Here is a 14,407-nt window from a genome sequence, read left to right on the forward strand (position 1 = left end):
TTTTTGTGAGGCTCATTCGGGAAATGAACATTCAGAAAGAAAATCAAAAGCTATGCACAAGACATTTCCGATTAAAATCCAATTGAAGTCTGACAATTATTAATTTTGAGATATTATAAAAGATTTTTGGAATTAAGGGCTTATTTCACTAACTGTTTGCAGGTTTCACAGCTTCCCTGGAATTCTTTTCATAACCCTGCTGTTATCTGACACAGACGAAGAGAAGGGTCAAAGCACACAGACAGTCCTACTGCGCACCTCAGGGCAAGCAGGGGTTAAGTGTTTAGCTCAAGGGCACAGTGACAGGGATTTGAACCTGGAATCCTCCTGTGCTTTAAAGCTCTTCCCAACATGCCACCAAGCAATAAGGGAAAATGTGATGGAAAAAAGCAGTAAAGTTCTTTGATTGAAAACCGATGCAGAAACTCTAACACCATAAAAAGGAAAGTTAAAATCCTCCAGGAAATGTTTAGATACGCAAGGCATTATTCATCTCAAATAAATTCAACCTGACCATGTTACCCCACCAATCAAAATGTACCATGGTACTACTATGGTTTTTGAATCACTAAACTTTTATTTAAAAACCCTTCAGTACTAAATAACATGGTACATGAGCATAGTGATCTTTCAGTACTATTTAGGGCCCTATGAAATCTGTTTTGTTTTTCCCAAATGAATTTTTTTTCTCTCTTTTCCAAATTCCATGTTTTTTAACATTTACATACTGTTAAACACTGTAATCAAAGCATGTCTAATTACTTGAAATCATGAAACTTAAACTTTTAATAAATTGTTTAATGGTGTATCACAAAATACATTAAGGCCTTATGAAATCAGTTACATTTTTCTCAAATTCAGAGTTTCCGTTGTTTAATTAAATAAAAATGTAAATTTAATAACATTGATTTTTACAATGATAGGGCCATATGCAATCTTATTTTTATTTCATTTTTTTCTGGATTTATGATTTAAAGGGGTAGTTCACACAAAAATAAAAATTCTGTCATTAATTACTCCCCTTCATGTCGTTCCAAACCCATAACACGTTCGTTCCATTATGATAGTACCACGATCAACGCACAGAAACATAGCAAGGACATCGGTAAAATAGTTCATGTGACATCGGGTTCAACTGTAATTTTACGAAGCTACGAGAATACGTTTTGTGCGCAATTCTTCTCCCCAAGTTACCATCTTTTGCCATTTTGTAGAGTACACCACAACGTAATCAGCGTTGTTTACGTTCAGTAGACCGCGCACGCATGCTGAACGTAAACAATGCTGATTACGTTGATTACATTCTGGGGTACTCTCCAAAATGGTGGAAGACGGTAACTCGAAGAGAAGAATTGTTGAATAAATCACGTTATTATTGTTTTCTTTGCATACAAAAAGTATTCTCGTAGCTTCGTAAAACTACAGTTGAACCCCTGATGTCACATGGACTATTTTACTGATGTCCTTGCTATGTTTCTGTGTGTTGATCGTGGTAATATCCTTGCTGTCTATGGAGGGTCAGAGAGCTGTCAGATTCCGTCAAAAATATCTTAATTTGTGTTCTGAAGATGAACGAAGATCTTACGGGTTTGGAACAACATCAGGGTGAGTAATTAATGTCAGAATTTTCATTTTTGGGTGAACTACCCTTTTATTATAAATTGAAAATTAGAACACGCATGCGTGTGTCCGCTCTGGTTTGACCCAAAACCAGCCTAATTTTTTAAGTTCCTTATTTATCCACAGTTCACAGTGATACAGAGCTAGAGATCAAGTCAGTGAGATATTTGAAGAAAGTGTTTTTGTTTTATAGCTTTTCATTGATGTGGTTCATTAAAAGTGTGAAAAGTGATTTGTGCAGTATCCAGTGTCCTGGTAGTGTTTGTGGGCCGTAGGGCAGGCCTGCTTTCTGCTGTGTGGAATGTGTTTATGGGCCGTCTCTTCCTGCAGTGCCTATATTACACACATTTTTGACCTGGGGTGAGGAGATCAGTAGCTGTTGACTGACTGAACACACATTCATTAGCGATCTCAAGGAATGCCTCAGATTTTTCAAATGTCCGCACAGCTTTGTTTGGCCCAATGCAAGTCTTTCTACAAAATATTTTTTTGTACACATGTTTTTACAGACCCAGAAATAAATGAGGCATATCATGCAATGTTGTGAAAAATAGTGAAAGCAGCTTTGTTATTATAACGCCCCAATATGTTGTTTTTTGTCACTGGCCAAAATATTCCTGTACAGCACAGATTTGAGGTGTTTTGAACTCTCATATTCATTCTCCTCTATTCCTGTAGGATTACCAAGCCCCTGACCTTTGCTGACTGTGTGGGGGATGAGCTTCCTCTGGGCTGGGAGGTGGTGTATGACCAGCAGGTGGGCGTCTACTACATCGACCACATCAATAGTAAGTTCAGCTTTCTGGTTTTGATTTAAATGTCATATTTTACACATCTGGCCCATCTGGTCAGTTCTGTTAAACTAGAACTGTCAATAAGTTAAATTAATTGCATAATATGCTGATTAATTTAACGATTAGCAAATAACCACCTAAAACAATATTTGCTGAGGAAATCACTCGGATTAAAAGCACAAGTTGATTAAAAACATTCCGAAGTTGAATTTGCCTTTTCAGTATTTGGGGGCTTCAGAATTTGGATAAATGAATGGAAAATAGCCCAAACTTGTCATGTATGTATGTATTTATTTATAATAAAAAATAATAATTACGTGAGTACATTGAGACACTATTATGATGCAGCATGTATAACCATGGTCCAGTGTCCAAAAACTGTGGTAGTACCATGGTACATTTTTGTGTCTGTTGTTCTATCTATCATTCTGTCTTCTGTCTTTCTCTTTCGTTCTGTCTGTCTGTCTATGTGTTGTTCTGTCTATCGTTCTGTCTGTTCTGTGTCTGTCATTATGTCTGTCTGCCATTCTGTCTGTCTGTCTCGTCTGTCTATCTTTCTGTCTATCATTCTGTCTGTCATTCTGTCTCGTCTGTCTGTCTGTCTGCCTATCGTTTTATGTGTCTTGTTATATCTGTCCATCATTCTGTCTATCTGTGTCTATTTTTGTGTCTGTCTGTCTGTCGTTCTATTGTTCTGTATGTCTGTCTGTCATTCTGTCTATCATTTGTTTTCTGTCTGTCTATCGTTCTGTCTATTGTTCTGTATGTCTTTCTGTCATTCTGTATGCCTTCTCTCTGTTGTTCTGTCTGTCATTCCGTCTATCATTCTGTATGTCTGTCTATCCTTCTGTCTGTCGTTCTGTATGTCTGTCGGTCTTTGTCTGTCTATTGTTCTGTTTGTCTTTTGCTCTATCATTCTGCATGTCTGTTTGTCGTTCTGTATGTCTGTCTATCATTTTGTCTGTCATTCTGTCTGTCGTTCTGTCTATCGCTCTGTCCATCATTGTCTATCAATATAATTTACCATTTATATTAATATCGTTCTATCTAGTGAGTTTAGTGTAATTAAATAATCTGCATTAAGTTACTATCTTTGGTGACATATAGGAAAGTTGTGATTTATTGTTTATGGTTATACCTCTCATGTGTGGTGGCTTTAACGTTGTGGTTTGATGTTCCTCTCCACCAGAGACGACCCAGATAGAGAACCCTCGCACACAATGGCGTCAGGAGCAGGAGCGCATGTTAAAAGAGTACCTGGTGGTGGCACAGGAGGCTCTCAATGCCAAGAAAGAGATGTATCAGATCAAACAGCAAAGACTCGAGCTGGCACAGCAAGAGATGCAACTCTTCAACCAGCTCACTCAGGATGACAACCGTTCCATCACCAGCTGTGAGATACGCGTCACATGATTCACATCTCACTTTAATCACACCGCTGATTCAGCCATCTAACATTGCGCCAGTTTATTAGTCATATTGTGTGAGGTTTCAATGAAGTCATTCTTACTCTAGGCTTAATTCAGTGTCACTCATTGGCTGCAATCTGTTTCTTTCCTCACTCGTACTTCCATGGCCTCCTCCCTTCCTCCTCTAGTCCAGTTCACCCCTCCTTTCCCCTTCACCTTCCCCTCCCTTTCCTGTTACCATTCATCAGTTCTGCTCTTACTTCCTGTTTCTCACTAAAACATTTCTGCCCATTTATTCATACTCATCACTTATAGTCAAATGTACATGGTTTTGCTTAGCAAAAGTGTATTATTAATATTATTATTATTAACAATATGACCTTCAATATTATTAATGTTAAAGGGATAGTTCAACCAAAAATTGAAATTCTGTCATTCATTCACTCTCATGTCATTTCAAATCCGTGAGTTTCTTTCTTCTGCTGAACACAAAAGAAGATATTTTAAAGAACAGTTAGTGGTAGACGTTGACTTCCATAGTATGGAAAAAAGTACTATGGAACTTAATGGCTAACGTCACCAGTTTGGTTACGCGAGAGTGAGGAAATGATAACAGAATTTAAATTTTTGGGTGAACCATTCCCTTAATACAGAGGTGCCCAATCCTGCTCCTGGCGATCGACTGTCCTGCAAAGTTCAGTTCCAACTCTAATCAAACACACCTGAAGCAACTAATTAAGGTCTTCAGGATTGCTTGAAAATTAAAGGCAGGTGTGTTTGATTAGAGTTGGAACTGAACTTTGCAGGACAGTCGATCGCCAGGAGCAGGATTGGGCACCCCTGCCATAATATTATGAAGGTTATTAAGAAGCAGTTTTTGTAACATTTGTAACAAAGAAAAATAGAATAAAAAACTATGCCAAACTGCTGAAAAAGCAGGATTTTTTTTTTTTTTTTTTTAACCAAATTTTATTCTTTTAATGAGGCTTTGTTTTATTTAGATTTTTTTTACTCTATGCTCACCAAAAAACATCAAAGTTTAAATTCCAACATGGACATCAATTAATTATATATTAATTAGATATTTCTTTTTTTAGTTATTAAAAATTCTTCTTAAATGCAAAATATGACCCTAACCAAATGAAAGCAAAAATCACCTGCAGTTTATTTGATATTTCTCTCTCTTTCACTTTTTCCATCTTTTAGCTTTAGCAAAAAAGTACTGTGGCAAAACAGTGTTAAAGTGTTTGCATCAGTACTAAAAGACATGTAACATAATATTTACATGTGTACGTCAAAGAAAAAACATGTTCTCTCTGCTAAAACCCTTTATCCATGAAGTGCGTTTTATTAAATTGTGCTGGCTTTAACTCTGTGAGAGAACTTTTTTTATTCATTTAACTATTTTGTAGAGAGTTAACCCAAATACAGCAATAAATAAATAGTAAAAACATGATATAATTCAGCCATAAATTTTCTCACCATTAAAATAGCCACAGAAGCTGGCATGGCGTTTAAACACAAACAAATAAGCGTCAAATAAAATATGGTATAACCATGGTGCTGTTTGGCAGATGTACTGATTTCTTAGCTTGAGATATGAATAGTTCTGATTGGTTTGGATTATATGATTTTTATATGCACTGGCACCACATGAGCATAATGTGATTGTGACTTTTTGACTCATTTTTCTCTTTCATAGCTCACTCTGGTTCCTCTTCAAATGCAAAATATGACCCTGACCAAATCAAAGCGGAAATCGCATGTAGGCGTGAGCGGGTAGGTCATTATCCTCAGAGAACAATGCCTCATACGTCAGGCCCAAGGGGGGAGGCAGGGGCCCCTCATGTGCTGTGATGATTGTGTGTTTGTATGTGTGTGTTGAGGGGAGGTGTGTACCTTTAGGAAGAGGAGGCCTAGGTTTGGGTTCACACTGCAGTGTTTCTCTAGGGCAGAGCTTGTTAGGCCTCTATGAATTAGTGCAGTACTACAGGAAGAGTCATTGTGTCAGACGGCTGGCCTGTGGATGATAAATACTACCTCTAAATCTTGACTAAATCTGTCGTATTAAAGGAATAGTTCACCTAGAGATAAGAATTTAAAAGTTGTTTTTTCATGTCTTGTCATTCCAAACCCAAACCATAATTTTTCTTTTTCGTTGGAATACAGAAGGAGAAATTGAGAAAAATATTTACACAGCTAGTTCATATTCATAGTGGCACTGCTTCAAGTTTGATTCTCGCATTTCATTCTGTTCCATACTCTAATCAGTTGCATGAGTTAAGAAGAAATACACTACTGTTCAAAAGTTTGGGGTCAGCAAGATGTTATTGAAAGAACTTTGTTATGCTCACCAAGTAATATTATCAGTAAAAACAGTGATGTTGTGAAAGATTACAATTTAAAACTAATTGTTTTCTTAAATGTTATTATTCCTGTGATGGCACAGCTGAATTTTCAGCATCATTACTCCAATCTTCAGTGTCACATGATCCTTCAGAAATCATTCTAATATGCTGATTTGGTGCTCAAAAAACATTTCTTATATTATCAGTGTTAAAAACAGTTCTTCAATTAATAGAAAGTTCTAAGAACAGAACATAAATGTTACATAAAACTGTTGGTTTTGATCAATTTGATACATCTTTGCTGAATAAAGTATTTATTTCTTTAAAAATAACTGACAAAAACTTTTGAATGGTGGTGTATATAAAGGGAAAAAGTAGCACCAGTCACATAGACTAATTTTACAATCTGTTTTTGGATTTTGTGATTTGGAGTTTGACAAATAATAAACTGTCATAAGATTTTTTTATTATTATTCTTTCGTGTTTTCTGAAACAAATGAGGCTAAAATTTAGCCTGAGAAAATTATATATAATAATAACAGAATTTTTGAACGACTTTTATCATAACTGATCAAAAAGTGTAAAATAAATGTTTTTTAGCAAATAAACTCTATATTATGTCATATTTGGTCTACTGTGGCCTGTTACCTGCATATCTGATGGTTTTCGCTGTATATTGAATGACCCTACATTCCTCCGTTGCGGTTTTGGGAAGGCTGTGTGTATGTGTGTGTTCAAGGTCGTTTTAAGTTCCTGTGTGTGCTGGGCGGATTGGGAACGATTATACATGTCTCTGCTGATGACTCAACCTTTTTTTTTTTTTTTTGCAATGGTGGCTCTGAAGGGAATCCCACTGTGTGTTTTGATGTGTATTGACTGAGTGGCTCTTGTATCCACAGCTCACCAGACTCAAACAGGAACTGGCTCAGATGAGACAGGAGCTGCAGTACAAGGAAATGGGAGTGGAGACCCTACAGGAGTGAGTTAAACTGAGTTGAACCCTTCCTCACACACAATGCATGTGTAGTTTACAAATTAGGATGAAGTAAGTGGCGATTGTTATGACAAGCATCTCTATCAGGCCTACTATTGCTCATACTTCGGGTTAGGGGTTAGTATTAAAGTAATTTAATACTTCTTGTTTAGTGATCAGATTTATGTTTTTGGACTGATAGATTACAACTAGAAGGTGAAAAGTGATAAGAATGCCATAGAGATCTTGTTTTTTTGACATGGAACTCACTGACAACCACTCACATTTTTTCTATGTATAAAATTATATTGTAAAATTATACTATTCCTCCCTGCCCCCAATCTTTTTTTTTTTTTTTTTTTTTTATGATACATAACCCCACCCTGTCATTAGTTTATTTTCCTGCTTTGTCTTATGTTTCCTGTTTATTCATGTTTCTGTTTGTGTGTGTCTCTCTTGTGTGGGTAGTTGTCTTTTAACTGAAACATTTCCAGCTGTCCACAAACTTTGCTCCTTTGACGGATTCAGTGAGTGCACATCAAATGAGACGCAGCCTATGATGTCACCATTTCAACGCTTAAGTTATGACAAAGTTAATCAGTCTTTTCTATTGTTCAAATCACCACCTTCATACTGAGTCTGTAGTTTTAATGGACACAATATCTTAGCAACAACAAAATTACTTGATTACATAAAGTATAATACCAAGTAAGCATGTTCTTGCTTGGCTTTATATGCATTCTTTAAAGAATGTTTTATTCAGTAAGGATGCATTAAATTGATCAAAAGTGAAGACATTTGTACTGTTACAAAAGAATTTGGTTTCAGTTAAATGTTGTTCTTTTGAACTTTCTATTCATCGAATCACAGTTTCCTCAAAAATATTAAGCAGCACAATTGTTTTCAACAATGATAATAATGACAAATATTTGTTAAGCACCAAATTAGCATATTAGAATGATTTCTAAAGGATCGTGCCACATTGAAAAATTCAGCTTTGCCATCACAGGAAGAATCTACAAAAGTTATTTTAAATTGTAATAAAATGTACAATATTGTTCTTTTACTGTATTTTTGAGCAAATGATGCAACCTAAGAGTGTAAGAGACTTCTTTTAAAAAAAACAAAAACACAAACTTGCCAACCCCTTTTGGTGGTGTATAGCTTTCATAAGGAGCAACCAAATAGTTGCTTTAAAAACTTTCCAAGTGCATCTAAATTGAGTCACAAACACACATTCTCTTTTAGTTTTAAATCAGTTGTATCTTCCATTAACGCAGATAAATAGTAGCAGATAAAAAAGTAGATTTCAATTGCATTAACTTAACAATACCAGTGCTTTCAAGGCAGGAAAAATAGTTTTTTAAAATTTAGGTTAGTTTTGGTTTTATGCTTTGGTTTACATTTTGTTTTGTCTGCAAAGGCTAAAATACTAAAATATTACAAACCGTGCATGCAAATATTACTAATTACATCACAGTAGTTGGTTACATTTTGAATGGTGAGATAAATTGATAACATTTTGTGCTCTGTAGAAGCTCAATTTTTCTGTAATTGTTTAAAGTTATTATGGATAATGAATAGGGTAAAAAACAAAGTTTGAATGGAGTCATATGTTTAACATTTCCACAAAATGAATTACTGAAGTTAATTTGGGTTGGCATTTTAAAACAAAACCTAGTGAGAATTATCAGTAGCTGTTTTGCTAGCACTCCGGTAATATTTTGCCAGAGTTCTTCATTTGGACAAAGCTCCCCTTATAGTTAGTATAGCTATCTAGTGCATTCAGGGCTAATTTCAGACCTAATTTCACTATTATTCAGTTCAGTGGAGCAGCAAACCAAACAGTTACCAGATACCTAACTCCAAAAAATCCAAATGAATTACCTGCTCTGCAAATGTCTGACTAAATCTTCTGTTCTCGTACTGTTTTCAATGCTGAAATAGACTAAAATGGTATAGGATAGTATTTAGGGTGCTGTGTTCTAAATAGCCAATGGAGCTGTTTGTTGTCTGTTCTGTAATGTTTGTGTAACATTTTTCATCAATTTAGATTTTTTTTTTAGAGGGATCCGGGAATGTGTGTGGGAAATTTTACCTAAAACCACAAAAAACTTTGTGTGTGTGTCTGGAAAAGGAGACTCCACCTCAGGAAGAGGATGCACCAGTTGACTGTGGGTTGCCAAGGCAGGAAAAGCTCAATAAGCAGAGAAAGAGTGAGAGTCCAGAAGAGAGAGAGAGAGAGAGAGAGAGAGAGAGAGAGAGAGAGAGAGGAGGGGTGGGAAGAGATGAGGAGGGGGTAAAAAGTGCTTAAAAGCATTTTGAAAAACACAGAGATATCTGGCAGCAAATTCCTCTCTCCTTCCTGCATCCCAGTGAGGGCCCTTATCTCTTAGATAGAACACAACTCTTCTTGCTCCCAGAATAGCAAGATTAACTCTTTACTCTGAGCTATAAGAAAATAGAAGCTCCCTCTTTACATGACTTATCAGAGCCTGGGGCCTCTGTTATTCCTTTTTGACTTTTTATTTGAAGTCAATCGAATGCTAGTATCCGGCAGCAGTCACTGTATTGTAAAAGTTGCATCAAAACTTTGCTGTTTGAGACACCTTTCAAAGATGTTGTTTTTATAGAATCAAGCAATCAAATTTTAAAATTAAGGAGTCAGAACTGTTTTTTTGTAAGTAATTATATTATTTGATTCAGCAAGTATGCTTAAAATTGAAAATGACAGTAAGCACATTTATAATGTTACAAAAGATGTTTTAAACGCATGCTGTTTTTTTTATTTTTTACTTTTTATTCCTCAAAGAATCCTGAAAGAAATGTATCAAGGTTTCCACAAAAACATTAAGCAGCACGACTGTTTTCAACATTGAGAATAAGAAACCAAAGCATTAGAATGATTTCTGAAGGATCATGTGACACTGAAAATTCAGCTTTGCCACAACAGAAACATTACAATTGTAAATGAAGATTAATTATAATATTGCGGAAAATAATTGCAATTTAAAATAACTGTTCTCCATTTATATATATATATATATATATATATATATATATATATATATATATATATATATATATATATATATATATATATATATATATATATATATATATATAGAGAACAGTTATTTTAAATTGCAATTATTTTCCGCAATATTACTGTTTTACTGTATTTTTGTTTAAAAAATCGTTAAAAAATCGTACTGTCCCCAAACTTTTGAATGCTAGTGTGTGTATATGCAGTACTGTCTATATATATTATGGAATGGCTCTGGAATAGTTCGCCCAAAAGTGAAAACTCTTCACCCTCAAGTTCTTTCAAACCTTTTATCAATTTGTTTCTTCTGTTTAACACAAAATAATGTTAAACACAGAAGAACATTGGTAACCAAACAGTGCTGGTATGGAAAAACATACTATCAATGGCTACCATCAACTGTTTGGTTACCAACATTCTTCAAAATATCTCATTTTGTGTTCACCGAAAGAAAGAAATTCATACAGGTTTGTAAAAATGTGAGGGTAAGTAAATCCTTTTTTGGGTGAACTATCCCTTTAACCCCTTATAGTTCCTAATAAGCCCACTACACTGGTTAAACTTAATTAGTGAGGCTGATTAATCAAAGTTGAACTGTTTAATTAATAAAAATGAGCATAGTGTCTTTATTTAGCATGGAGGTGGTCTTAAACAGTATTAACCACTCTGGACAGATTTTAGGTAACCTAACTTTATCAGTTTATGCCAAAACATAACATGAGTGTAGATGAGAGAATACCCCTTTATTTAATACCCAAAAGTATTCACACATCTATAGGAAAATATATAAACCTTAAATTTGAATAGTCTTAATAAGCTCACATCATTCCTCTCCTTTCATCCTGTCTTTTTCTCTTTCTGAATCTAAAGAACTAGCAGCTGGCATGTCTGTTCTGTGTCACCAGCCAGTCGTGTGCTGCGGTATTGGGCTGGGCAGATGTCCGTAGTAGCCTGGCAGACTCAAGTCCTGGTCAGGCAGGGCTGTGAAAGGTTGGAGGTTTGAAGGGGGGAAACAAAGCCCTGCTTGTGTGGAGAGGAGGAGAGGAAGAGGCAGGGCAGGCGAGCTGACAGTACCTGCTGTTGGAGGAGGGTGGCCTGCAGGAAGTGGCCTATGGCAGGAGCACAGACTCTGCGCCAGAGACACACTGATGTAAAAGACATGCTTTACGCAGTCTCTCCCCAACTCTTATGAACATAACCATCAATTTCAGCAACTTCAATATCATACATTTCATTTATTATAATTTTGTGTCCATTATGATCTGTATGAAAGCTGAACATTCAATAGTATATTGAGAAAAGCGATGTACAATGAGGCATTCGAAAGGCATTTTTACAACTTTTTTTTTAGCTAGTTTAGCTGGTTGTTTCTGTTTCTAGAATGGCATCCTGTCTCTATGTCCAGCATTTCAAGCATTACACTCTGGAGGATATATATCCCACAGTGCTTTGGTACTTTAGAAGGCAGACATTCCCCGACGGGAGGGTTTTAGTGCGGTGCTCTCCAGTTTCACTTGCCTAATTATTATGCCTTTGAGACTAGAAGCTGGTTGAAGTTAAAACAATATTATTCCAACATGGCTAAATGGTTAACCAGTCTGTTAGACAGGTCAGACAGGCAAGTTTTAATAAATCTTAAGCTCACGTCTACCGCTGCCATCTCTCACAGTTTCTTTTTAAGAGAAATAATCTCTCTTTAACACTCTCACACAATACTGTATGACTTAGATGGTGGTATATTAACTTTGTGTCAAGCAGTGATGTTGGCTCGGCTCTGGTAGAGTAACACCCTGTTTGGCGTAAATAAACTCTGATGTCATTGCTAGTTTAACTCTTTTTATAATTAGTTGAGCAGCATGAGGAGGGTAAGATTCTTTAAACCGTATTTAGATGTTTATGAACATGCATATCCGGGCGCAGTCAGTGCACGGCTATGAAGAATGGAACACAATGTCAATCTACATTTAGATTCATCTGTGCTGCAACAAATAGCGTTTAACAGGGAGTCACTTGAAATTATGGCATATGTCTAGTGCTCGATTTGATCCTACTAGACCACAAAGAAACTTGTGTATTTGTATTTTCTATTCTGTTCTTTTCTACTCCCAGTGTTCCAATTAACAACATGGCTGATGGTTTGTTCTCATGTGTGTTGTCTTGAGCAGAATTGACCGGAAGATGTCAAGCAGTCAGACCAATTACAAATTAGATGAAGCACAGGCCATCTTCAGCGAGCTCCGCAGCATTAAAAAGGCCATCAGCACCGGCGAGAAGGAGAGGCAGGACCTCATCCAGGTCAGACAGACACAAATCCATCATCTTCATAGATTTTTCCTTCAAATGGATTTTGAAAAAATATAACACAAAATGTAGTGTTATAAATTTACATAAATGTAAAAATATTTAAATATAAAAAAACTTCACTAGATTTACATTGTTAATAATTGATGAACTAAAACATCACAATGTTGATTTAGCAAACTCTTATTCAGTTCAGCTCTTATCTGATGTGTAATATCCAACTTTTCAGAATTCCTAATGGATAAAAGTTCTGCTCTCCATGTTTTTATTCCTCATTGAAAATAATGATTCACTCAGAATTGTTATGTTACAAAAGTAAAATGTATTGCAGACAGACATTCATGTCAGTGTTATTTTAGTATTATTGAGATTCTATTGTGCTTTTTATTGATATTTTACTTTTTAAGTTTAAATATTTTTATTTTGTTTTTAGTTTAACTAAATGAAAATTAGAAATGTTGCAACTATCTGAAGGTTTTTATATTTTATATTATTTCAGTAACAATTTAGTTTATTGTTAAATCTGTATTTATATTTTATGTTGTACTGAATACATCAATACTCACTGAATAGACATTGATGTGTCCCCTAATATGTGACCCTGGACCACAAAACCAGTCTTGAGTCGCTGGGGTATATTTGTAGCAATAGCCAAAAATACATTGTATGGGTCAGAATTATCGATTTTTCTTTTATGCCAAAAATCATTAGGATATTAAGTAAAGATCATGTTCCATGAAGATATTTTGTCAATTTCTTACCATAAATATATAAAAACTTCATTTTTGATTAGTTATATGCATTGCTAAGAACTTCATTTGGACAACTTTAAAGGCGATTTTCTCAATATTTTGATTTTTTTGCACCCTCAGATTCCAAATTTTCAAATAGTTGTATCTCAGCCAAATATTGTTCTATCCTAACAAACCATACATCAATGGAAAGCATATTTATTGTGTATAAATGAAATGTATAAATCTCAATTTCAAAAAATTGACACTTAAGACTGGTTTTGTGGTCCAGGGTCACATATATTAGTCATTTCAACACCTTCAGCTCCCTCTCAAATATCGTTTATTTTAAGAGGTGCTGCCATCTTGTGGTCACAAGTGATTAACTTCTGTTATGAATATCTCTTTAATTAGTTATTCTTTTTTTGTGCACAGAGCCTGGCCAAGCTGACGCTGAACTTCTGTGACTCCATTAATGAGGTGGCCAACAGTGCAAATACCCTCGGTGACTCCTGTAGTGTACAACAATACACAGACACTGGCTGCCAGACTGATCTGATGGGAGAGGTTTGTCAGGATTTGGTTTTTGTTGTTGCTTTACAAGTGAAATTTCAGTTGTTTTATATTTGACTTTATGATTGTGTGTCATCACAGAGATGCATTTACAATCATCTATGCCCAATAATATATAATAGTATTTTCTCTCTTATAGTTTGGCACCCAAGAGTCATCACTACTTGCAGACAGAGTCAAACTCAGTTGGCAGTATGAAGAGGCTAAGAAAAAGTAAGTGGATTTACAAATTTGCACTGCATAACCATTATGAACAACAGACATAAAGCATACTGCATAACAGTCTGATGCTGGAGGTAAAATCCTATTTATTTTCTCTACGGAGAAATTGATTTTTATGAATAACCTATAAACCCTTTAAGACAGACCCACCATGAGCTCTCATGTTGTTAAACGTTAGTATGTGCATATGTATATAAAGTATATACAGAATACAAAAGTCACTGTGATTTCAGTTTTTGATTCGATTTGTAATTTGCAATGCATCATGAAATGTATAATATATTATTATGTCAAGTACACTGTCTTTAATTTTGTTTCTTCAATTTTCAGAGTTTTTGCTTCAAATACAATTTGTAACATTGCGATTCTTATTGGAGCTGATTCGTGGCT

At 35.3% G+C, this 14,407-nt stretch overlaps 1 protein-coding gene across 4 annotated transcripts in view; it reads left to right on the forward strand.

Moving 5' to 3' along the window:
* The window catches only part of wwc3 (WWC family member 3), a 48,742-nt gene that overhangs the window by 15,621 nt on the left and 18,714 nt on the right, over positions 1-14,407 (forward strand). For all 4 annotated transcript variants that reach the window (XM_058778849.1, XM_058778848.1, XM_058778851.1 and 1 more), the window contains exons 2-8: positions 2,299-2,408; positions 3,604-3,807; positions 5,526-5,602; positions 7,071-7,150; positions 12,356-12,485; positions 13,658-13,789; positions 13,935-14,008. In XM_058778849.1, the coding sequence (XP_058634832.1) occupies positions 2,299-2,408; positions 3,604-3,807; positions 5,526-5,602; positions 7,071-7,150; positions 12,356-12,485; positions 13,658-13,789; positions 13,935-14,008 (807 nt within the window). The remainder of the gene's footprint in view (positions 1-2,298; positions 2,409-3,603; positions 3,808-5,525; positions 5,603-7,070; positions 7,151-12,355; positions 12,486-13,657; positions 13,790-13,934; positions 14,009-14,407) is intronic.

The sequence above is a fragment of the Onychostoma macrolepis genome, chromosome 06 (assembly GCF_012432095.1).
Source record: "Onychostoma macrolepis isolate SWU-2019 chromosome 06, ASM1243209v1, whole genome shotgun sequence".
In the NCBI taxonomy this organism is placed as follows: Eukaryota; Metazoa; Chordata; class Actinopteri; order Cypriniformes; family Cyprinidae; genus Onychostoma; species Onychostoma macrolepis.